The sequence below is a fragment of the Oncorhynchus mykiss genome, chromosome 6, assembly GCF_057628025.1.
Source record: "Oncorhynchus mykiss isolate SJ-2025 chromosome 6, ASM5762802v1, whole genome shotgun sequence".
Lineage (NCBI taxonomy): Eukaryota > Metazoa > Chordata > Actinopteri > Salmoniformes > Salmonidae > Oncorhynchus > Oncorhynchus mykiss.
Window position 1 is genome coordinate 37,677,902 of NC_143027.1, and position 23,763 is coordinate 37,701,664.

The window sequence follows — 23,763 nt, forward strand, 5'->3', positions numbered from 1 at the left end:
CAATACTTGATTTTGCACAAGTAAAAGTGAATGTACTGAATTAACAAAGACATGACTGCAACCAGGCTACTGAAAACATATTGTTTGTCATATTGTTGCCTGTTGGTTTTATCGTTGCAGAGGCCTCTTCGACTGTATTACATTCAGTATGACGTCATATATTCCCACCTCCTATCCTGTGCCAGAGTCACACAGCTTCCGGTTACAGTCTGTAGCTTGCTCGTTTTTTTCAGCCAAGCTGTTTAGTCTTCGGAGCGCGTGAGAGTGAAGGTGCTTCAACGAAGGGGATCTGAGGGGAAGAATGAATCTTAAGACAGATGTGACAGAAATGTCTGGTTTTTGGAACAAGTTTAGCTCCTACTCGATTGCGCAGCTCAACGAAATGCTTGAAGATGATGACAAACTTAACATAATTATTCAAGAAATGGAAGAGGTAAGCCACTGTAACAACTTCACTTGGGTTTACTGCCGCAATGTTTACATTTTTCAAGCCTTTTGTTTGGCTTTTGCCAGCAGGTAACGAAGCATTTAGTGAATGTCGAGAATTTGCGGAATTATATTGCATACCTTCCAATACATCGTTTTTCAACCTTTGGTGCGTGGACAGATAACGTTACCGTCAATGGCAGGTGTTTAAAAAATATATATATATAGTTTTACATATATTTTTTAATTATTTGAAGAACTTTTAGAATGTTGCGGTCTAACTCGAAATAGCAAACCTTCCTGGAACTCGACATGCTTTGCCACATTGTTGCCATAAAATAAACAAACACTTACATTGTCAGCGAGTAACAGCAACATAACAATATTGCTGCAGAGAAAATGTATAGTATCCATGCTTCTCTTCTCTTGATCAGCAATATATTTTGGAAGAACGTTACTTGCAGATGGATATGGACATGAAAAGAGTAAGAACACTTCCTCTCTGGGAGTGTCAACTGGTATTATGGTTGGTGACGAAGCAAAAATACCAGTGTTTACCAAGCTACAGTAATGACACGACATACAGTTCAGGAGGTCAGAGTTTCCGTTTATGAAAATTAAATTACAAGACCCAATAAGGGCAGGTGTTCATACATTTATTTTTTGTTTAATTTGGCACAATGTCAAGGTCATGCACCTCCGCGCCTGTTTTACAAAAAAAAACATGTTATCTTGTATAACCAGCTGCCTTTTTAGCCATAAGGAACCTTGAATGAGGTTTGGTAACACAATTAGCTATAAAGTCACTGATGACGATAATCATGAAATTGTCAGCTGCTGAATGAACTTTTACTGCCAGCTGTGCCGAGTCATTACACTCAGTATGGTAGTTTATTTGTTAGATTATCTTTAATATAGTCTAGTGGTTAGAGCATTGGGCCAGTAACCGAAAGGTTTGTGGATCGAATCCCTGAGCTGACAGGGTAAAAATCTGTTGTTCTGCCCCTGAACAAGGCAGTTAGCCCACTGTTCCTAGGTTATCATTGTAAATAAGAATTTGTTCTTAACTGACTTGCCTAGTTAAATAATAAATACAAACATTTCACAGACTATGTTCTCAGAGTTCTCCTCCTTGGGCAGGACTTCTAGTAGCACACCTGAGAGAAGAACAAGCTGTGAGGGTGAATTTACATAGTTGTTCCTAGACAATTCCATAGATCCATCTGTAGGGGAAAGGACAATTGTAAGCTGTAAGGTCTTTAACTGACCTTGTAAATTAATAAAGGAAACCAGCTAGCATTGATTTGCATGTGTCTCGATACCAGAGACCTGCTTTTTATAGTCCCAGTTACGATTTTATTCCTCCCTGTATCTGATTCTAGCTGCCAATGGTTTCGTTTTCCTCACGTTGTGGCAGTGGAGTGGAATGACGAAGGGCTTGATAGCATAGCTGATTGCTGTAGGTTACTTTTTTCCTCATAAATCTACACACGATATCCCATAATGACAAAGCAAAAACAGTTTTTTTTGAATTTTTTGCAAATGTATAAAAATAAAGAAAACACAGAGATACCTTATGTAAGTATTCAGACTAGGGATGTGTGATATATCGGTGAGCATATCGGAATCAGACGATATTACCTACAAATGGTGACATTGGCATCGGCCCAATGTCTAGTTTAACGGCAGTGTGCAAAACCGATGTAAAATCTGATGTGCATACGTGTTTAACGTAAGTAGATGACGTAATGACACCACGAAAAATACTAAGGGCACACTTCCAACAAGTTTAAGTTGAGCAGTCATTTGAGAGGCGAAATCCATTAACGCCAAGATAATGGAATTCATTATGCTATTTGCTATGGGCGTCACGACTGACATTTCTACCAGCGACATCAGCCCCATGGGCATGCCGAGTCTGACAGTGTAACAGTACAAATTTAAACCGTCCCCTCGCCCATACTCAGAGCAAGTGACGTCACTGATTGAAACGCTATTTAGCGCCCACGCTAACTAAGCTAGCCGTTTCACATCCGTTACAACAGCACAGTGGGTCGACGGTGATTTCGTACTGAGGAAAGCCGTGTTGCATGCTCAAGAATGTGCTGGTTGTCATACCACTGCTGCCATTTCAATGGCATTTGAGAACATGTTTGAAACATATACACACTTCTAGTGCCATTCGAACAACTCACTTGAGAAAGAAGCTAGTCAACTGCTTCTGCAGCAGACGCGATACCCTCTGTCATGGCATTGAAACGCCTGCTCAACAAACACCTGCTCAACAAAACTGCTGACACACACCGTGGGGTTAAAACTTACAAAAGAACTCGAGGCTGTGAACAATCGATTGGGTGGTATTCTGTCTGGCGCTTCTTTACTGTGTCGCCACCATGCTCTACATACGTAAATGGGGGACATAATGTAGGTAAATGCCAACAAAATAACCTTTTGTTCAGTGTGGTGTGTGTAACCTTTTTTATTTAACTAGGCAAGTCAGTTAAGAACAAATTCTTATTTACAGTGATGGCCTTTGAACCAGGGACTGTAGTGATGCCTCTTGCACTGAGATGCAGTTCCTTAGACCACTGTGTGCGTGTGTTAACTATTTAACTGTACTAGAATGCTTAAAAGGCCGCTAAAATAAAAGATAATGGTGCGTTATTTGGGGTGGGGAGGGGGTTTTGCAAGAAACATATCTGATTTTCGGTATCGGCCAAAAATGTCATATCGGTGCATCCCTAATTCAGACTCTTTGCTATGAGCCTTGAAATTGGACGTGATTTGTAAAGGCACACACCTGTCTATTTAAGGTTCTACAGGTGACAGTACATGTCAGAGCTAAAACCAAGCCATGAGGTCAAATGAATTGTCTGTAGAGTTCCAAACTGAGCAATCGGGAGAGAAGGGCCTTTGTCAGAGAGGTGACCAAGAACCCGATGGTTACTCTGACAGAGCTCCAGAGTTCCTCTGTGGAGATGGTTGCCCTTCTGGAAGGTTCTCCCATCTATGCAGCACTCCACCAGACAGAAGCCACACCTCAGTGAAAGCACATGACAGCCCACTTGCAGTTTGCCCCAAAGGAACCTAAAGAACTCTCAGACCATGAGAAACAAGATTCTCTGGTTTGATGAAACCAAGATTGAAGTATTTGGCCTAAATGCCAAGCATCACGTCTAGAGGAAACCTGGCACCACCTCTACGGCGAAGCATGGTGGTGGAAGCATCATGCTGTGGGGATGTTTTTCAGCGGTAGGGACTAAGCAACTAGTCAGGATCGAGGGAAAGCTGAACGGAGCAAAGTACAGAGGGCCTGAAAGAACTTGCTCCAGAGAGCTCAGGACCTCAGACTGGGGTGAATGTTCACCTTCCAACAGGACAACGACCCTAAGCACACAGTCAGGACAACGCCAGAATGGCTTCAGGACAAGACTTTGAATGTCCTTGAATGGCCTGGATCTAACATCTCTGGAGAGACCTGAAAATAGCTGTCCAGCGACGCTCCCCATCCAACCTGACAGAGCTTTTGAGAAGATCTGCAGAGAAGAATGGGAGAAACTCCCCAAATACATGTGTGCCAAGCTTGTAGCGTCATACCCAAGAAGACCTGAGACTGTAATCGCTGCTAAAGGTGCTTCAACGAAGTACTGAGTAAAGGGTCTGAATAATTATGTAAATGTGATATTTCCGGGTTTTTTCTTTATACATTTGCAAAAATGTATAAAACTGTTTTTGCTTTGTCATTATGGCGTATTGTGTGTAGATTGGGGGGGGGGGGGGAATGGTTTAATCCATTTTAGAATAAGGCTGTAACGTATCAAAATGTGACAAAAGTCAAGGGGTCTGAATACTTTTCCGAATGCTTTCTGTTTTCCCCGCTGGTCACATGGATTCGAAGGGAGTGTGACAAAGAAACACACCTTATGACTGAGAGAGATTAATTCTCAACATACTTCCTTCAGACTGGAATTTGGCATTACCTGATTTGACATAGTATCTTTATTATTTATTGAGATGCTTAGTCTTCAGGCTAAAATGACATAATTACTTTTAGGAATATTTTAATAGTTGTGTCCTTGACAACGATTATGAAAAAAAATTGGTTGCAGCTCGACTCACGTTGGTTCAGCACCCTCTGCTTCTTTCCTAATTACTTTGAGCAACAGTTAATTTTAAGGAAAGTTCTTTATTGGTGTGTGCGTTGCTTTTTATACAGTTCTTCTGAAGAATAATAGCATGTGGAAAATGTCCACCCCCCGTGCAATTAACCTTTTTTACGTCTGGCCCCTGTGAGAATATGGTTGATTAGCCCTGATGTACACAATGTAATCTGAGCAGGTACCGTATGTATGTACACTGTACTGCTCCGGTATGGAAATGCATACCTGTAAATATGGACACTTTTTTTTATGCTTTATGCTAGCTAACTAACCACTCTTTTTCACATTTGGAATACACACTCGCACACCTACTCACTCTTTGTATGCAAATGGTGTTCAATGGGTGTGTGTTCCTATCATTTCAAATAACCAGAACAATGTCCAGCCTCTCACTGGAATCACATGAATCTCCTTTCTATGGCCAACCTTGGTTAATATCATGGCTACATACTGACAGTTCATATTTGTCTGTCAGTCCTGGCATGTGTGTGCCGTGCCAGGAGATATAAACCCCTTGTTCCAAGTTAACAGCAGTGCATTATCATTTTACTGCACTCTCTAATGGCATGTTTGGATTGTGTGCCTGTGTGTGTGAATGTACATGGCAGTCAGGGACAGACAGGAGTAATAGCTGCCAGACTGGTCTTGGTTAGTGCAGTTGCTGGGCCTGATCAATCTTCAATTTAACACAGCCAGCTAAGAATAGCATATCAAGCAACTAAAGTTCCTTTTCAGCAAATGTAACCGGTAGTATCTCAACACTGGGTGGCGGTTGGCCTAGTTCTCCATCACCACATGATGTGTCCGCTGATTAACTTTGTGTTTTGACATTTCACATGTGAAGTAAATTTGAGATTAAGCTGACTTTGTACAGTCATTCAGCCCCTCTGTGAATTCCTTCCATGATCAGTCAGTCTCAGTAGGCAAATCCTCCCTCTCAATAGAGTGCTGTAGAGCACTGTATTGTCACTTTGAAGTGATTGTGGTTCAAAAGAGAAATGGAAGGAAGGAAAATAACATCCACAGGTATGAGCCAGTGTCACTTAGTTGAGAAACTGTTATTTGCAGATATGTAGCTAGACCTATACCAGGCATGACATTGAGAGATGTAGCCCTCTATATCTTGCTCCCTGTTTGGCTGAGCTCTAGAATAGAATCATCTCTAGGACTGAGCTCCAGAGGAGGCACTGAATGAAAACCCTCTGTTTGGGTGTGTTGCTGGCTGCTGATGCTGCCTCTGGCCCTCTGAGCTGTGGTCCTGTATTCATAAATCATCTAAGTAGCAGTGCTGATCTAGGATTAAGTCCTCCCTGGCCATGCCTTCTTATTTCATAATAACTTCATTATGTTAGTTGGGGGGTGTCTTAAATGTGAAGAAAAAAAGGAATGTATTGAACACAGTATGTGTGTTGTGACGATTTTGGTGTTCCCTCTAGTATTTTCCCTCAGGTACTGTCACTGTGAACAGAGAAAGTGGAGAGTTTTTCTGAACGCATTTCCTTCCCCCGCAAAATGTGTTTGGTTGGACAGAATAAGCCTGCAGTTATGGATGCTATTTAAGGGCCTACTTTTTTTCGGTGCACGGCGTTGGAGTGGCTAATTGGCTTTGTTTGGTCAGCTCAGGACATGGCAGTGCAGTGGCGGAAGCAGTAAAGCACAGTGGCAATACGTGTATTTAGCCTCTGGCCTTGTCTGAAATGTTGTTTTCTCTCTGTCACCCTCTAACCCACAGCCCTGCGGCCAAAGCCCACGCGGCTGTCTGGTTTCTGTCTTTCTGTTACAAGATAATCCGTCTTGGAAGTAGTGTTCTACATGGTAGGTTAGTTTATGTATTTTCAGAGCTGGGTCACATGATTCGATTCACACCCAAGCCACTTGCTATTTCTGTCTGTTTATGTAGCTTGATGCGACTGTGAATTTGAGTCATGTGGGAAAAGCTCTTGAATAGTTAGTCATCAGCCACTGTTTAGATTCTTGGCTCAAATTAAACTCCATATTCATATTTTCTTCACGTGACTAATTTGAGTTTTTAAAAAATATATATATACTTTTTTACATAATCCACATGCCGTGGGCTTGTTTTGAGAAGTCACACAGCGGGTTCTAGTTTTGAGTGTTGACAGGACAGGCACAAGATCTGATCCCTACCCATCCTGGTGTTGCCTTCCATTGTGTTTGTGTATCCGCATGTCTTACCATGTGTGTCTTTATAATGTGTCATAAAATGTATGTCTTAAAATTGAACTGACAGCGTTTGAACTACTTTGCAGATATGAAACACAGGCAATCAGTCATATCAAATTCCCAAATATCAAGTTCCCAGTTAATGCTACAAAACCAACTTTATACAAGGTTTTAAAAATAGGTTCTATTTAACTCAAAATTCCATGATGTAGAGTAAGGCATTTTTGGCAGAATAGATGGATACAGTTCAATGCATATAATTCACTAATACATTATTTGGAAGTCCAAAAAATATTGCTATCAGGTTGTAATTCACAGCTGACCTGGTGCATTGTTTGCTGCCTCCACCCATTCAAGATGCATGGTTTGTTTCAATGACTGAATAGTTTGGACAAAAACGGACAAATGTAACCAAGGCTGGGAATGTCAATACAATCAAACAGCAATCGCCGTGACCACAAGTCAATCATATCATGGCCAATAGGTTAGCGTATCTATTCATTTAGGTCTTTATTTAGCAAGCTTGATTAAAACACGAAGCTTACTTTAGCTACCTAGCGAGCTAACTAATGGGAGTTTGTCAGCTTTTTCCCCTCATTGTTTTTCTGTGGCTACAGCTAGAGATGCAGGTGTCATTTGGTTAGCTAGCAAGAAATGGATATCACTTTGCTAGCTAGCTATGCTGAATTTGAATGACTATTATCCACAGTTAGCATGCATATCTCTTAGTTGTCAATCAAATGTATTTGGCATCAGACAAATGGGCAGACAGGCAATTCCCATCCAGTTGTCACTGCCTGTAAACACACAGTCCAGTTCAAAGTGAATGATGGCAGGCCCGTGTGGCAACTAGCTTATTTGCATATATGCCTACTGTAGCTCTGATTGGATATGGCACAACGGTCTGCGTAGAGTCCGGTCCTGGACAAGACTAACAGTTTTTATTAGGTTTTATTTACTGCAGTGTCTATTGATTGTCCGAACGCACGGCCGCTTTCCCGCAATATTGCTGTAGAATTTAACTTACTCTACGTCATTACCAAACATTCTGTGAATGTATGAAAACGTGAACATGAAGGTGTCTAAGTGCTCGCTTGTCAGAAAGCAGTCATATTCTTCCTGGGGGTGTACTGTATCTGAGCAGATTTCTATAAGATTTCATGTTGCTTAAACACTGTCAGTTTCACTGTGTGTGGGTCTTAATGTGTATTGTAGATGCAGGATGTGCAGCAGATCAAGGAGATGATCCTGGCCAGTAACCGGAGCCTGGCAGAGCAGAATCTTCAACTGCAGCCCAGCCTGGAACACCAGAAGACCCAGCTCACCAAATGCTACGGCTCACTACAGGAGAGCTTTGAGGCCTACCAGGTCCACAAGTCCAAACTAGGTAACGCATGTTCACTTGTCTGCAGAATTTGAGTAAATTTCATTATACCCTGAGTGTACAAAACTGTAAGAACACCTGCTCTTTCCATGGCATAGACGAGGGGGGGGGGGGTTGCGCAACTCCATAAGGGAAGTACCAAATCCCCTTACTATAGGGGAGGTGCATGCAAGCAGATAAGGACATTTGGCTAGGATGGAATAAATTATATTGTAAAACCTGCAAGAGAGCGAATGTAAACCAGGGGAAAAACTACCCTCCCTGTGCACCCCCCCCCCCCCCCCCCCCCCCCCAACACCAAAAAAAAAAAACACAATCCTCCCCAAAGCAACAAAAAAAAGTTTGTCAACCCTCCCCTATTTTGGAACACCCCACAGTAAATTGTGATCTGTCCCTTACAATGAAAAAGCAAGGTATTTTTTGTAAAAATGATGCATGGCCATCATATTTTTAATGTTTATCGTAGGAAGAATGTAAGAGTGTGAATGCCTGCTACATTTCCTAATGTTTTACTTAAAGTTAATCTTGCATTTTAAGTACCGGAGAAAAGTACAGTGTGAACCCTTTGGAATTACCTGAACTTCTGCATGAATTGGTCATACAATATCATCTGATCTTTATCTAAGTCACAACAATAGATGAACAGTCTGCTTAAACTAATAACGCACAAAAAATGATACATTTTCATGTCTTTATTGAACGTACCGTGTAAACATTCACAGTGCAGGGTGGGAAAAGTATGTGAACCCTTAGATTTAAAATTGGTTGACCCTCCTTTGGCAGCAGTAACCTCAACCAAATGGTTTCTGTAGTTGCGGCTCAGACCTGCACAAGGGCCAGGAGGAATTTTGGACCATTCCTCTTTACAAAACCGTTTCAGTTCAGCAATATTCTTAGGGTGTCAGTTGTGAATCACCCTCTTGGGGTCATGCCACAGCATCGGGTTGAGGTCAAGACTCTGACTGTGCCACTCCAGAAGGCATATTTTATTCTGTTGAAGACATTCTGTTGTTGATTTACTTCTGTGTTTTGGGTCGTTGTCGTGTTGCATCACTCAACTTCTGTTGAGCTTCAATTGGCAGACAGATTGCCTTACATTCTTCTGCAAAATGTCTTGATAAACTTGGGAACACATTTTTCCGTCGATGATAGCAAAGCTGTCCAGCAAAGCAGCTCCAAACCATGATGCTCCCTTCACCATACTTTACAGTTGGGATGAGGTTTTGTGTCTTTTTTTTCTCCACACACAGTGTTGTGTGTTTCTTCCAAACAGCTCAACTTTAGTTTAATCTGTCCACAGAATATTTTACCAGCAGCGTTGTGAAACATCCAGATGCTCTTCTGCGAACTTCAGACGTACAGCAATGTTTTTTTTTGCAGCAGCAGCAGTGGCTTCTTCCGTGTTGTCCTCCCATGAACACCATTCTTGTTTAGTGTTTTATGTATCGTAGACTCGTAAATGGAGATGTTAGCTAAAGACTTACAGAAATCCCTGGAACATGCTGACACTCCAGGATTCTTCTTAGGCTCATTGAGCTGTGCTGTGCTCTTGCAGTCCTTTGCAGGATGGCTACTCCTAGGGAGAGTAGCAAGAGTGCTGAACTTTCTCCATTTATAAACAATTTGTCTTAATGTGGACTGATGAACATCAAGGCTTTTAGAGATACTTTTGTAACCCTTTCCAGGTTTTTGCAAGTCAACAATTCTTAATCTTGGTTCTTCTGAGATCTCTTTTGTTCGAGGCATGGTTCACATCAGGCAATGCTTCTTCTGAATAACTCACAAAATTTGAGTTTGCTTTTTTATTTTTTTATAAGGCAGGGCAGCTCTAACCAACATCTCCAATCTCGTCTCATTGATTGGACTCCAAGTTAGCTGACTCCTGACTCCTATTAGCTTTTGGAGAAGTCATTAGCCTAGGGGTTCACATACTTTTTCCAACCTACACTGTGAATGTTTAAATGATGTATACAATATAGACAAGAAAAATAGAATTTGTGTGTTATAAGTTTAAGCACACTGTGTCTGTGACTTAGATCAGATATATTTTTATGACCAATTTCATGCAGAAATCCAGATAATTCCAAAGGTTCACATACTTTTTCTTGCCACTGTAGCTACACATCACTCAGTGTTGTCTGCTGATTGAATACCCGTTTATGAATTCTCACCCGAGTGGAGAAGTGCAACTGAACATTTTTCTGATGCTGAGAAGAAATTACAATAAGAAGCATTTTAGGTCTGCGTTTACAAAACGCAGCATGATATTTCTTATGTGTTTTATATATGCTTATTTTGTGATGCATTGGAAAACCTCCCTGGTCTTTGTGGTTGAATCTGGGTTTGATATTCACTGCTCGATTGAGGGGCTTTAAAAATATCTGTATTTGTGGGGTACAGAGATGAGGTAGTTATTCAAAAATCTGGCTAAATGCTATTGCACAGAGTGAGTCCATGCAAGTTATTGTGTGACTTGTTAAGCAAGTTTTTAACTCCGGAACTTATTTAGCTTTGCCATAACAAAGGGGTTGAATAATTATTGACTCAAGACATTTTCATTGTTGAAATTTTTATTAGTTAATTCCACTTTGACATTATGGGGTATTGTGTGAATATGTAAGCCAGTTAAATTTTTTCAGCAATTATCATTTCAGACCATAAGACAACAAAATTAGCAAAAAGTCAAGGGGTGTGAATACTTTCTGAACACACTGTAAGTTTAACTTTATGAGCTTGATTGCCTGTCTATGCAATTTGTTTATTTTAATTTGTGCTCGCTAGCATATTTAGCTAGCAGCCTCCATGGAAATGTGCTATTACTTGTGCTAAATTTGTTAGCGTTCTAGTAATAGATGCCTAATGGGCATATTTTGCCGGGGGTTTTGGTGCGCCTTTGTGTAATAAGCTGGTAATACCGTAAATCATGGATGACAGAAGGACGATATGAAAATCTGTATATCGTCCAACCCTATTAATTGTGATGGCTGAATGGTTTGAAAAGGTTATGCCTATTATCTGGATTACCAAATCAGTTGACAACTCACTCTGAACTTTTGAACGTTGTTTACTGCCATGGATAGTTTGAGACGGTAGTTACAATATTTTTCTATTGTTTGTTCTTCCATTGACATGCAGATCTGACCAGTTTCTCCATTTCCTGATTATTATTATTAAATAGTGGCCCTAGTGCATTTGTCATTTTCCTTCCCGCAGTAGCTGATCTCTGCCAGTATTGAGCAGAATACAGCATTGACTTAGATCCCAGCTATACTGCAGTAGGCGAGAGTTAGAGAGTAGTTTATACCCCCATAATGGCACACCTTAGCAGCACTTTGTGTGGAGTGAGTAATAAGTTGGGTGCTGATACCTATGACCTGGTATGATGCAAAGGTTTCCAGGGAAGCCACTCTGAACAGCATGTCAACATTTCATTACTTACTTTGTTCTAGTGGGTGTAGTTTAGCACTCACTGATGAAGTTGGTTTAACCTTGTATTCTCCTGTAGTCAAAGCACCTGACCTGCCATTTGTTTGTTGAATTCCGAATTCCATTTAGTCAAATGTAGATTTTACTGTGTGCTGGCTGTCCTAGCAGCAGATGCCTGGGAAGGACAGAGCAGAACAGCACAACTGGATCCCAAATGGCAGCCTATTTTCTATGTAGTAAACTATATATAGGAAATAGGGTGCGTCATTTGGGACACATCCCATAGCAAAAAAAAATAAATCAATGTCTCCAAGCAGAATCAACCCAGTATTGTTTGATTTGTGTGTTTCCTTTTGTATACAGTGACTCCCCCACCAATCCTTCAAGGCAATGCCAAAGGGGGTTCTTCAGAAGAGACTCCCAGTCTAGCAGTGAGTGGGAGCCAGGATGACAGGACAGACTCTGCTCCCCTGCCCCTTATTACAGCAGTCCACAGTGAGCCATTGTGCTGCTGGGCATGTGAGAGCCAAACTGTGATAGAGGGAGGTAGGGATAGAGAGGGGAAAAGAGCGAGATAGAAAAGCCAAAAACTCTCCCTCAGACTACCAGTGAAGGCTGGCCTGTATCCATTACTAAATGGCAGTCTCATGATCCCTGGGTCCAAGGGGGGTGTGTGTGTGTTCCTGTTCCTCGCTGGTCTTTCAGAGGTAGAGAATCATTCCATTGTGTGGAGGAGTGCTGATACTCCTGTGAGTCTGTGTCGTTAGAGGGGGAGAGGGGGGGGGGGGTTTCATCAGCTCAGGGGATCCAATCTTGCAACCGTACAGTAACTTGTCCAATGCTCTAACCACATGCACTCCACGAGGAGCCTGCCTGTTACACAAATGCAGTAGAGGCCAAGGTAAGTTGCTAGCTAGCATTAAACTTATCTTTATAAAAAACAATCAATCATAATCACTAGTTATAACTACTAATCCAGGTTTGCAGGCAATATTAACCAGGTGAAATTGTGTAATTTCTCATGCGTTCATTGCACGCAGAGTCAGGGAATATGCAACAGTTTGGGCTGCATGGTTCATTGCGAACTAATTTGCCAGAATTTTACGTAATTATGACACAACATGGAAGGTTGCAATGTAACAAGAATATTTAGACTTAGGGATGCCACCCGTTACATAAAATACAGAACGGTTCCATATTTCACTGAAATAATAAACGTTTTGTTTTCGAAATGATAGTTTCCGGATTCGAACATATTAAAGAAAAAAGGCTCGTATTTCTGTGTTATTATGTTATAATTAAGTCTGATTTGATAGCGCAGTCTGACTGAGCAGCAGCAGGCTGGTAATCATTCATTCAAACAGCACTTTCGTGCATTTTGCCAGCAGCTCTTCGCAATCACAGCGCTGTTTGACTTCAAGCCTATCAGCCTAATGACTGGTGTAACCGATGTGAAATGGCTAGCTAGTTAGCTGGGTGTGCGCTAATAGCGTTTCAAATGTCACTCGCTCTTAGATTTGGAGTAGTTATTCCCCTTGCGCTGCAAGGGCCGCGGCTTTCGTGGAGCGATGGGTAACGCTGCTTCGAGTGTGGCTGTTGTCGATGCGTTCCTGGTTCGAGCCTAGGTAGGGGCGAGGAGAGGGACGGAAGCTATACTGTTACACTGGCAATAATATAGTGCCTGTAAGAACATCCAATAGTCAAAGGTATATGAAATACAAATGGTATAGAGAGAAATAGTCCTATAAATACTATATTAACTACAACCTAAAACCTCTTACCTTGGAATATTGAAGTCTCATGTTAAAAGGAACCACCAACTTTCTCATGTTCTGAGCAAGGAACTTAAACGTTAGCTTTTTTTATATGTCACATATTGCACTTTTACTTCTCCAACACTTTGTTTTTGCATTATTTAAACCGAATTGAACATGTTTCATAATTTTTTCAAGGCTAAATTGATTTTATTGGTGTATTATATTAAGTTCAAATAAGTGTTCATTCAGTATTGTTGTAATTGTTATTACAAATAAATGTCAAAAATTGTCTGATTTTTAATTGGTTTCGGCTTTTTTGTTCCTCCAATAACCGGTATCGGCGTTGAAAAATCATTATCGGTCCATCTCTAATTCACATTATTCCAAACACAGGTTCTTAGGATTTATAGTCAGACTTTTAGAGGCTTTTTGTTTTAAGTGTAATTTTGTGTAAATATATGCAAAATATGCATCCTTCATACATGTGAAGTGTTTTTTTTTATTATTCCATGAAATTACAAGATTTTGATGAACTGATCTGTAAAAGTCTGACCATTTAAGTGTGTTATTACAATAAAACAAAACAAAAAACATTCTGCCTTGAAGCAATGTGTTGAAAAACAGACTCTTGTGGTATGCAAATTAGCACATTTAACTTCTTATGGCTCGGGGGCAGTATTGAGTAGCTTGGATGAATAAGGTTCCCAGAGTAAACTGCCTGCTACTCAGGCCCAGAAACTAAGATATGTATATTATTAGTAGATTTGGATTGAAAACACTCAAAGTTTCTAAAACTGTTTGAATTGTGTCTGTGTATAACAGAACTCATATGGCAGGCAAAAACCTGAGAAAAAATCCAAACAGGAAGTGGGAAATCTAAGGTTTGTAGTTTTTCAAGTCTTTGCCTATCCAAGATAGTGCACATTTGGTCCGATTGTACTTCCTAAGGCTTCCACCAGATGTCAACAGTATTTAGAACCTTGTTTCAGGCTTTTACTGTGAAGGGGGAGCGAATAAGAGCTGTTTCAATCAGGTGTCTGGCAGAAGGCCATAAGCTGGTCACGCGCGTGGCCGTGAGAGCGACATGCGTTCCATTGCATTTCTAAAGACAAAGGATTTGTCCAGTTGGAATATTATTGAAGATTTATGTTAAAAACATCCTTAAAATTGATTCTATACATTGTTTGATATGTTTCTACGAACTGTAACAGAACTTTTTGACTTTTCATCTGGACCTAGTGCTTGCGCCTCATGAATTTGGATTTGTGAACTAAACGCGCAAACAAGGAGGTATTTGGACATAAATGATGGACTTTATCGAACAAAACAACATGTATTGTGGAACTGGGATTCCTGGGAGTGCATTATGATGAAGATCATCAAAGGTAAGTGAATATTTATAATGCTATTTCTGACTTCTGTTGACTCCACAACATGGCGGGTATCTGTATGGCTTTTTTGGTGCCTGAGCGCTGTACTCAAATTATTGCATGGTGTGCTTTTTCCGTAAAGCCTTTTTTAAATCTGATACAGCGGTTGCATTAAGGAGAAGTATATCTTTAATTCCATGTATAACATTTGTATTTTCATCAACATTTATGATGAGTATTTCTGTAAATTGATGTGGCTCTCTGCAAAATTACTGGATGTTTTGGAAGTAAAACATTACTGAGCATAACGCGCCAATGTAAACTGAGATTTTTGGATATAAATATGAACTTTATCGAACAAAACATAAATGTATTGTGTAACATGAAGTCATATGAGTGTCATCTGATGAAGATCATCAAAGGTTAGTGGTTTATTTTATCTCTATTTCTGCTTTTTGTGACTCCTCTCTTTGGCTGGAAAAATGGCTGTTTTTCTGTGACTTTGTGCTGACCTAACATAATCGCAAAGTATGCTTTCGTCATAAAGCCTTTTTGAAATCGGACACTGTGGAGGGATTAACAACAAGTTTATCTTTAAAATGGTGTAAAATACTTGTATGTTTGAGGAATTTGAATTATGAGATTTCTGTTTGAATTTGGCACCCTGCACTTTCACTGGCTATTGTCATATAGATCCCGTTAACGGGATTTCAGCCGTAAGAAGTTTTAAGGACGTTTTGCCTCTTTGCATATTTTAATTCAGAAATAAATAATACTATGTAATACAATAATATATTTACTTATGTATACTTTCAACTGGAAAAGTTTCAGCCAGAGTAAAGAAAAACAAATTCCCAATTAACCTGTGGCCTTGAGCAAATTAAGGCAGCGATGCATGTTTGCAATTTTAAAGCTAATTTCCAGCAATTCTTTGCATTTTGCCTTGGCTAATGCTGTTATTCTGCTCAAACATAATAACAAAATATATAATGCTACAATTTTTTCTCTCTGACTGTCTAGCCTTTATTTTGGTGTTATTATTTGAAAGTAGTGTTTTTATTAGTTTTTATTTAATCTATTTGAAATGTTTTATATATTTTTTTACTGTTTTTGATTTACCTGTTGATTTTAGTCCCCACACACAGACACTTAGTTTGAAATACCAAAATGAACTCTGAAACAACTACATTAATTTAGGGACCAGTCGAAAAGCATTAAACATTTATGGCAATTTAGCTAGCTGTCTTGCTGTTGCTAGCTAATTTGTTCTGGGATATAAACATTAGGTTATTTTACCTGAAATGCACAAGGTCCTCTACTCTGACAATTAATCCACAGACAAGTGTTAAGAGTTTACTAGAAACAATCTCTCCTCCTTCAGGCTTCTTTGGACCTCATATGGCGGCTGGCAACTAACTTTAAGGTGCATTAGCACTACCACCGGCACTGGAGTGTGAACCTCAGTTTATCTTTCAATCACCCACGTGAGAATGCTATTCATTGACTACAACACAGCGTTCAACACCATAGTGGCCTCAAAGCTAAGCACTAAGCTAAGGACCCTGGGACTAAACACCTCCCTCTGCAACTGGATCCTGGACTTCCTGACGGGTCGTCCCCAGGTGGTAAGGGACGGTAACGACACACCCGCAACACTGATCCTTAACACTGGGGCCCCTCTGGGATGCATGATCAGTCCCCTCTACTCCCTGTTCACTCATGAACTACACAGCCAGGCACGACTCCAAGACCATCATTAAGTTTGCTGATGACACAACAGTGGTAGGCCTGATCACCAACAATGACGAGACCGCAAATAGGGAGGAGGTCAGAGACCTGGCTGTGTTGCCAGGACAACAACCTCTCCCTCAACGTGATCAAGACTAAGGAGATGATGGTTGTGGACTACAGGAAAAGGAGGACCGAGCACACCTAAAAACCAATGAGGAGATGGGAGAAGCAGGACTTGCAGTGCGTTAAGTATCACAAATAGAAGCAAGTTCAATTGTAGCGCAAGGCTTCGCAGAGGTGTGGGTGCAATGATTGAATAATGTATGTGTACGTTTATTTTGCAACGCTTCCCCCTGCGACACGAGTGGTGTAGTCAGCATGTTAGGCGACCAGAGGAAAATAAAAAAGCTTAGGTGGCCCGCCCAAGGTTTTCAATGGCAGAAAAATCCTTTGACTGGCTGGATCAACTGTGAAAAGCCTTGTGTAATGCTGGTTAAATTAAGCCTCTTATTTGGCACTGAGCGGGGAGGAGCGTGCCAGGGCTTTGTCGCTCGCTCTCTTCCCCCCCACTGGTGTTGCCAACTTTAAAACGTTAGGAGCATAACATTTAGGAGCACCAGAAAATGATTTTTTTTAAATCTATTGATATATAGCCTTTACTGTATGAATTAATGTTGTGCCCTAGAAACAAATATGTAACCCTGTAAATACATCTGATTTATTATAAACAGCTAAAATGTTGATTCATATACCGGTACTACTTTCCTATTTAGATGTATTCCATAGAGAATTGTACACTGTCTTCAAGAGTGTCAAGGTTGTTTATAATGACATCTGTTTTTAAAACTCCAGGTCCCACAGCAAAATATTTTCGTCGCACTTTATAGCCCTGAATGTATGGCTCAGATGTTCCTTATATTCGGACAACAGCGAATGGGTTTATGCATATACTTATTTTGTTATTACACATTGTACTACACGATAAGAGTATAAAACATACACTTTTTTAACCATTTAATGGTCACATCTTCTAGGCTACATGAGCTCTGTGCCTGTGAGCTTTGATTTGTCCAGTGTTGTTGAAATTTTAGCTGATTTTGCTTTGACACGGCAATTGAGAGAACAAGGGGTAGAGGAGAAGTTGTTGTGGTTGTTGGCCTCAGTGTAGAAGGGAGTAGGGTACCATTTCAGATCCAGGCTCCAGTCTTAGTTTACCACTCATTGTGGAAGACAGTCAGTCTTTTTGCTCAGATGTTCTGTCCTTGGTTTGGGTGTCAGAGGAGGTTGTTGTAGACAATGAGTGACTGATGGAGATTTAGCTCTGTGTGCGCTCGTGTTTTCTCTCACTGGTTGACTACTCCCTCATTCTTCTGTAGCAGTCATCATGTGATTTAGTGTCATGTTATTAAGGCCTGCTAATTATTTTCATCAGTACATTTTCAACGGTCCTGTGACTGAGGCGACAGAGGATGAATTATAGTTGCGGTCATAAACAAAATGCTAACTTTTGTCTTGTCCCTTTTTTTTCTTTCTCTTCTGCTCACAGACCACACCCCTGGGAACAGTTCATTGGACACATTGCTAGCTCTACTGCAGGCAGAGGGAGCCAAGATTGAAGAGGAGACTGAGGTAAGCAGCATGAAAATATCTCTCTCTTGCGCGCGCACACACACATACAGTGTCCTGCCTTTCCTGTTTTTTTTATTTGCACTTTGACCCAAGGGGCATACTATGGTTTATTAATCTAACTCTATGGTCCCTTTTGTTACAAGAAAGGTGGACACCCCTCAGATTTTCTTTATAGTTATTTTACTGTCCAATCCTCACATCTTTTCATCATATTTGTATTTATTTTTATAAGTGTTTAAAAAAAGGGGAAAAAAGGCATTTGCATGGAATATCCAGAATGTGCTTTTATTTTAACGTTTTAAACTGTTCCTGCTTCTTCCTAAACAGAACATGGCCGACTCCTTCTTGGACGGCGATGTCACCCTAGATACCTTCATAGACTCGTACCAGAGCAAGAGGAAGCTGGCCCACCTGAGGAGGGTGAAGATTGACAAGCTGCAGGAGATGGTGCTGAAGGGCCATAGGCTGCCCCAGGTGCCAGTCTCTTGCTCCCATCCCCAGGAGGTCTCAGCCAGGCCAGCCCCCCTCTACATAGAGGTCAACAACCACTCCCCTGTGCCCCAGCCCAGGAGAGCTCCCCCTCCCCCTCCAGCCCAACAACCCCCAGGTGTATCCCCCCAGCCTGCTGTCTTCTCCTATCCTGCCATCCCATACCCCCCTATCCCCCCCAGGGCAGCCCACCTTTTGCCCAGTGCCAACCCGGAGCACCAGCACCACTTCATGTCTCAGTGCCCCCCTGTCCTTCCTCAAAGGCCTCCCCCTCGCATGGCCCCGCAGTCTGGCTTCATGATTCAGTAGTGAAGGGGGTAAAGTACATGCAGTGGACTTGCACTGCAATCTTGCTGGAACTATCTTCTGTGTTGTGTCAGGCTGTGAGCCTCTGAATATGGCACAACGTAATGCAAAGGGGGTCGACTAACTTAGATTGAAGGCTGGTCTGGGCATATTCAACTGAAAAACAGAATCGAGTTTGAATTTGCACTCTTCTCACCAGAATCAGCACTCCATTGCTACAACACCCCAGAAAGGACTTGACTGACCAGTGCTTGCGTCTGCAAAGTTAAATCTCTCAGCGATAGGGCTTTAGATGTAGTCTAAAGTGAAATAAATTTATGGTTAGCTGGCCTCTTAAAATTGGGCTTGGCCATGACCCCAGTCAGATGAGGCCTATTTTTTTCAGCACTTTATGCCCCTCAGGTGTTTCCTCAGTCCTCCCTCTCCTCTTCCTGCCCGTTACAGTGAAGGTGCCTCTCATCTGTCATCTGTGGTGTCTAAAGCCGAATGGGGACTAGAGCCATTCATTGTTTCTCATTTGATCTACAGTGTCATTTGAATGTTGTTTTTATATTGTGTAACCAGAGACTTCCCAGAAGACGATGGTAAATCATATGCAATAGATATTTAGAGTACTAATGTCATACAGCGTTATTGTTGCCAGGAAAGATTGGACAGACATTTTGAAATAACTAATTTGTGAGGTGTGTGTGCACCTCTTCTCCAGCATGGACAGTTGTCAAAAAAGTGTGTGGATCTCATGCCCAATCCAATATGGAGGACAGTCGAATTGGTCTCTGTCGCTCAGGGCAGACATGTGCAAACATGCACATAGTAGGGGTGGGTGGGGGTTGGTGTCACAAACACTCTGAAACCTTGGCCTCTTGGTCTTGCCTGCGAAGGATCTGTCATTGCCATATAATCAATTTACCTTAAGTGTTGTTTTAGTCAATAATAGCATACTTGATGCGCAACAGTTTTGGAAAATAATTTTTTTGTCCTTCCATATATCACTCCTTTAATCATTGAATGGCGTTTTCTCTTGGGTACGTTATAAAGCTGATTATCGTCATTGCTGTTGAAACAAGATTAGTCTATTTAAGTTCATTCGGTGATATAACCATATACAGTCCATATCAAATCAAGTATATACTGCAACTAAGCCAGTCATCCACTGTTGTGTGAACAGTAAAACCCTCTGTAATTGAAGGTAATTATCACATTGACTGAACAAAGACTATGTTATCTTAAAGAGATTATCCGGTACTTTTATATACTTAGCCAGTAGATCTGAAAGTAGTGCTCACGAGCCAGAAGTGGTCTGCGAAAATTGCATACTATGTCACATATGTGCCGATATGTGCACCACGTTATTGCTCTGCTGTGTATGCATCTTGCTAGCTGTCTTGCAACTGGTGAGTGGCTTAAGCTCATTGGCTAGAACTCTAATTGCTAGGGGGCTGGTCCACGTGTAGGGAAAATGTTGCACAGCTTCCAGAAAAACATTGAAAAGATAAACTAGGGATTTTGTGGCTAATTGAAGTAAGACAGTAATTCTGCTCATAGATTATGAATGTATGAACTACACATTGACACATCAATTCCAAAGCCATTTATTGAGAAACCATTGTGTAAAATTACTATTTTCATACTTTCCTGCATCAATTTGTCAGGTTTATACCCATGTTATGACAGTAGTTTGAGGAGTGCACACTTTTGATCCATATTGATGAAATGTGAAAATTTATACAGTACCCATCTAAAATGTTTCTTGCACCATTTTTATTACAAGTACTAATCCTAAAGAAGTCACATCAAAAGAGTGTTTGGTTACCTTGGCCTAAATGCTGCAGTTGTGCACTGTTCGAGCCACTGAGTGCCTTCACTGAACTGGACTGATATGGAGGATCACACTGCTGACTGCTCTATGCCTCTTATCTGTGTAAACTGACCAGGCTTGACTGCTCTTCTGGTCTGGATCACCTTAGTTAGCCCCACCATCAATGTCTACTTCCCCAGCCTGTTATCATTTGCTGTCTGCAACCGATGTGATGGTGGTGCATGCCCGGGGGCAGGAGAGGCTCGAGTCCATCTGTCTGCCAGGCTTCTTCTCTCCTAACTGGTGCAGTTTTCTTCTGAACATGTGCCAGAGAGATATGTCCTTGGGGTATGTGCCTAATGCTTGTGGTACTCCTACAGCTTCTTTGTACCATCAACACAAACTGTGGTTTGCCTGCCCTGAGGTGGGTGACCACCATTTATATTCTTATGCATATCGGTGGTTCGCCAAGACAACAGGGCTCCTATATTTTTTTAAATGTATCTTAATATCTAACAGAAATGCATCTTTCTGAGAAATTGGCCAAATCGGCGCAATAACAGTTTGCCGTAAGTTAGGTTGAAGAAAAAGCCATGTCCCTATTTATTTCTCAAATGCAAGAAATGTTATGTATTGAATACCAATTGTTTTGATATACTTTAGCCTACCAGCATTTCTAAATTAAACGAATGATATTAATCATTGTGTGCATGTTTTTATTTGATTGTGATTCATTTGAGTTTTTCTGCTGTAGCAGTTTGTTTATAACTGGCATAATTTGGGTGTTTGGGCTGCTTTAAAATACAGGTTTATTTTCAATACTCATGTTCATACATGTTGTTCATTGTAATGTTGTAGGTATGTTGGCTTATGAAGATTGTAGAGGTGGTTGATTAAAATTATGAAACTTTAAAAAAATTTTAAGGACGGGACAGTGAATAAATAAATTGTTTTTTGTATTGATGTCTTTTGAGTTGCCTTACTCAATCACAGAGCTTGATCTCTGGTTATTAGGAGTCAGTTGGCCATTTCAAGTTATTTTTGAATATGAAGGCATATTCCTACACTTCAAGTACAAACTGGCGGCTGGGGTGCAATATTAGGAAGGTGTTCCTAATGTTTGGTATACTCAGTGTACGTTTTGAATTGTCAAAATCGTTTTAATTGGGAAAGCAGATGGTGTTTATCAAAATAAATCACTTTGCATGTGAAAACACAGAATCCTAGTCATTACTCCACATTCTTAACCTGTCACTTTTGTTTTGAGACGACTTCGCTGTCAAACAGAGCGTGGCACAGGGAGGCAGCCTGCTTCCAAAACGAATGCAATCACTTTTCACACGGTACAAAATATGCCCACCTGGGCCAGATTAATCGAATCCCCTCATTGAATGCAACTTTACAACAAAATACATTGTCACATTTATCTTGATTATGTTAAATGTTATTATAATGAACATTGCAGTTCACTGATTAAGTTTTTTTTTTTCAATTAACCAAATTACAATGCAGGTTCCAGCATTGATGGTAAAAGCAAGCTCTGCAGGGTAAATTGAAACAAGACCGCCATCTAGTGTTGATTTACTGACAGGTTATTATGGTGTAAAGTACTTGTTCTTTAAAGTATTTTTTACTTAAGTGGATGTTTTAGGTGTCTGTACTTTACTATTTATATTTTTACTCAAATAGTATTCTACTGGGTGTCTTTTACTTTAATTTTCTATTAATGAATCTTTATTTTTACTCAAGTATGACAATTGGGTACTTTTTCCACCACTGCATATGATGGATGTCCCGCCCTGGGAGAATATTTAGGTGTATATTTTGATGTTCCTGAAATGACGATATTCTGACCTTCCTAAAAATGAAATTGATTAGGACAGGTGGGCTGCCTGGTAGATGTGTGCATTGAATATAGCAAATGTATGATTAAGACAAACAAATGATTTGTTAAACCCAAGGAAGGACCTTATAAAACAGGTTAAACCAATGACTGTATACCAGTATATGAAAACCTTGCTGGATCAAATCCCAGAGCCGACAATGTTCAAATCCGTAATTCTGCCCCTAAGCAATTGCTGTTATGCCACATTCACGTGCTAGTTGGAACCAAGAAACTCACATTTTCGACTTGCTAACTGGTTGTAGTTATACATGTGCCACGTTCAACAAATCAGCAGGTCAGAAATGTCAGAGTTTCCTAGTTCCGACTAGCATATGAACGTGGCATTGATGTGTTCAAAAGAACTGGTAACTCAGAAAAATATGAGGTAAAATCATGACGTCAGTGATGTTCAGGTCGGAAGGTTGGAGCTCTAGAAAAAGGCCCAAGTTCCCGAGTTGGAATTCCGAGAAGGATGACCGTTCAAATAGATTTTTCCCAGTCAGAGCTTGTTTTTTCCCTGAGTTCCCAGTTGTTTTGAACGCACTGAAATCGGAAGTCAGAGATTTCCAAGTTCCCAGTTGGTTTGAATGTGGCATAACCTCCAACAACAACAACTTCTCCCTGGGCGCCGATGACGTGATGTTGATTAAGGCAGCCCCGTGCACCTCTCTGATTCAGAGGGATTGGGTTAAATGCGGAAAACACAATTCAGTTGAATGCATTCAGTTTTACAACTGACTAGGTATTCCCCTTTCCTTATCCCTTTCTGATACAGCCAACACGTTGTGGATTTTGAATGCACCCCAAGTGACCTGCACGTGTACATACTCCAATCAAAAGCCATGGATTACAGGCAACATCCGCACTGAGCTAAAGGGTAGAGCTGCCGCTTTCAAGGCGCGGCACTCTAACCCGGGGGCTTATAAGAAATCCCACTATACCCTCCGAATCATCAAACAGGCAAAGCGTCAAAACAGGACTAAGATTGAGTCCTACTACACCGGCTCCGATGCTCGTCGGATCTGGCAGGGCTTGCAAACTATTACTGACTACAAAGGGAAGCCCAGCCTGCTGCCCAGAGACACGAGACAACCAGATGAGCTAAATGACTTCTATGCGCGGTTTGAGGCAAGCAATACTGAAGCATGCATGAGAACACCAGCTGTTCTGGATGACTGTGATTACACTCTCCGTAGCCAATGTGAGTAACACCTTAAT

At 40.9% G+C, this 23,763-nt stretch overlaps 1 protein-coding gene across 1 annotated transcript; it reads left to right on the forward strand.

Moving 5' to 3' along the window:
• Positions 1 to 183: 183 nt before the first annotated feature.
• Positions 184 to 21,874, forward strand: LOC110525886 (vacuolar protein sorting-associated protein 37B). Its single transcript, XM_036980055.2, has 4 exons — positions 184 to 433; positions 7,986 to 8,157; positions 17,985 to 18,067; positions 18,395 to 21,874. The coding sequence occupies exons 1-4, from the start codon at positions 302 to 304 to the stop codon at positions 18,863 to 18,865; spliced, it is 858 nt and encodes a 285-aa protein (XP_036835950.1). The 5' UTR covers positions 184 to 301; the 3' UTR covers positions 18,866 to 21,874.
• The last annotated feature ends 1,889 nt before the right edge of the window (positions 21,875 to 23,763 follow it).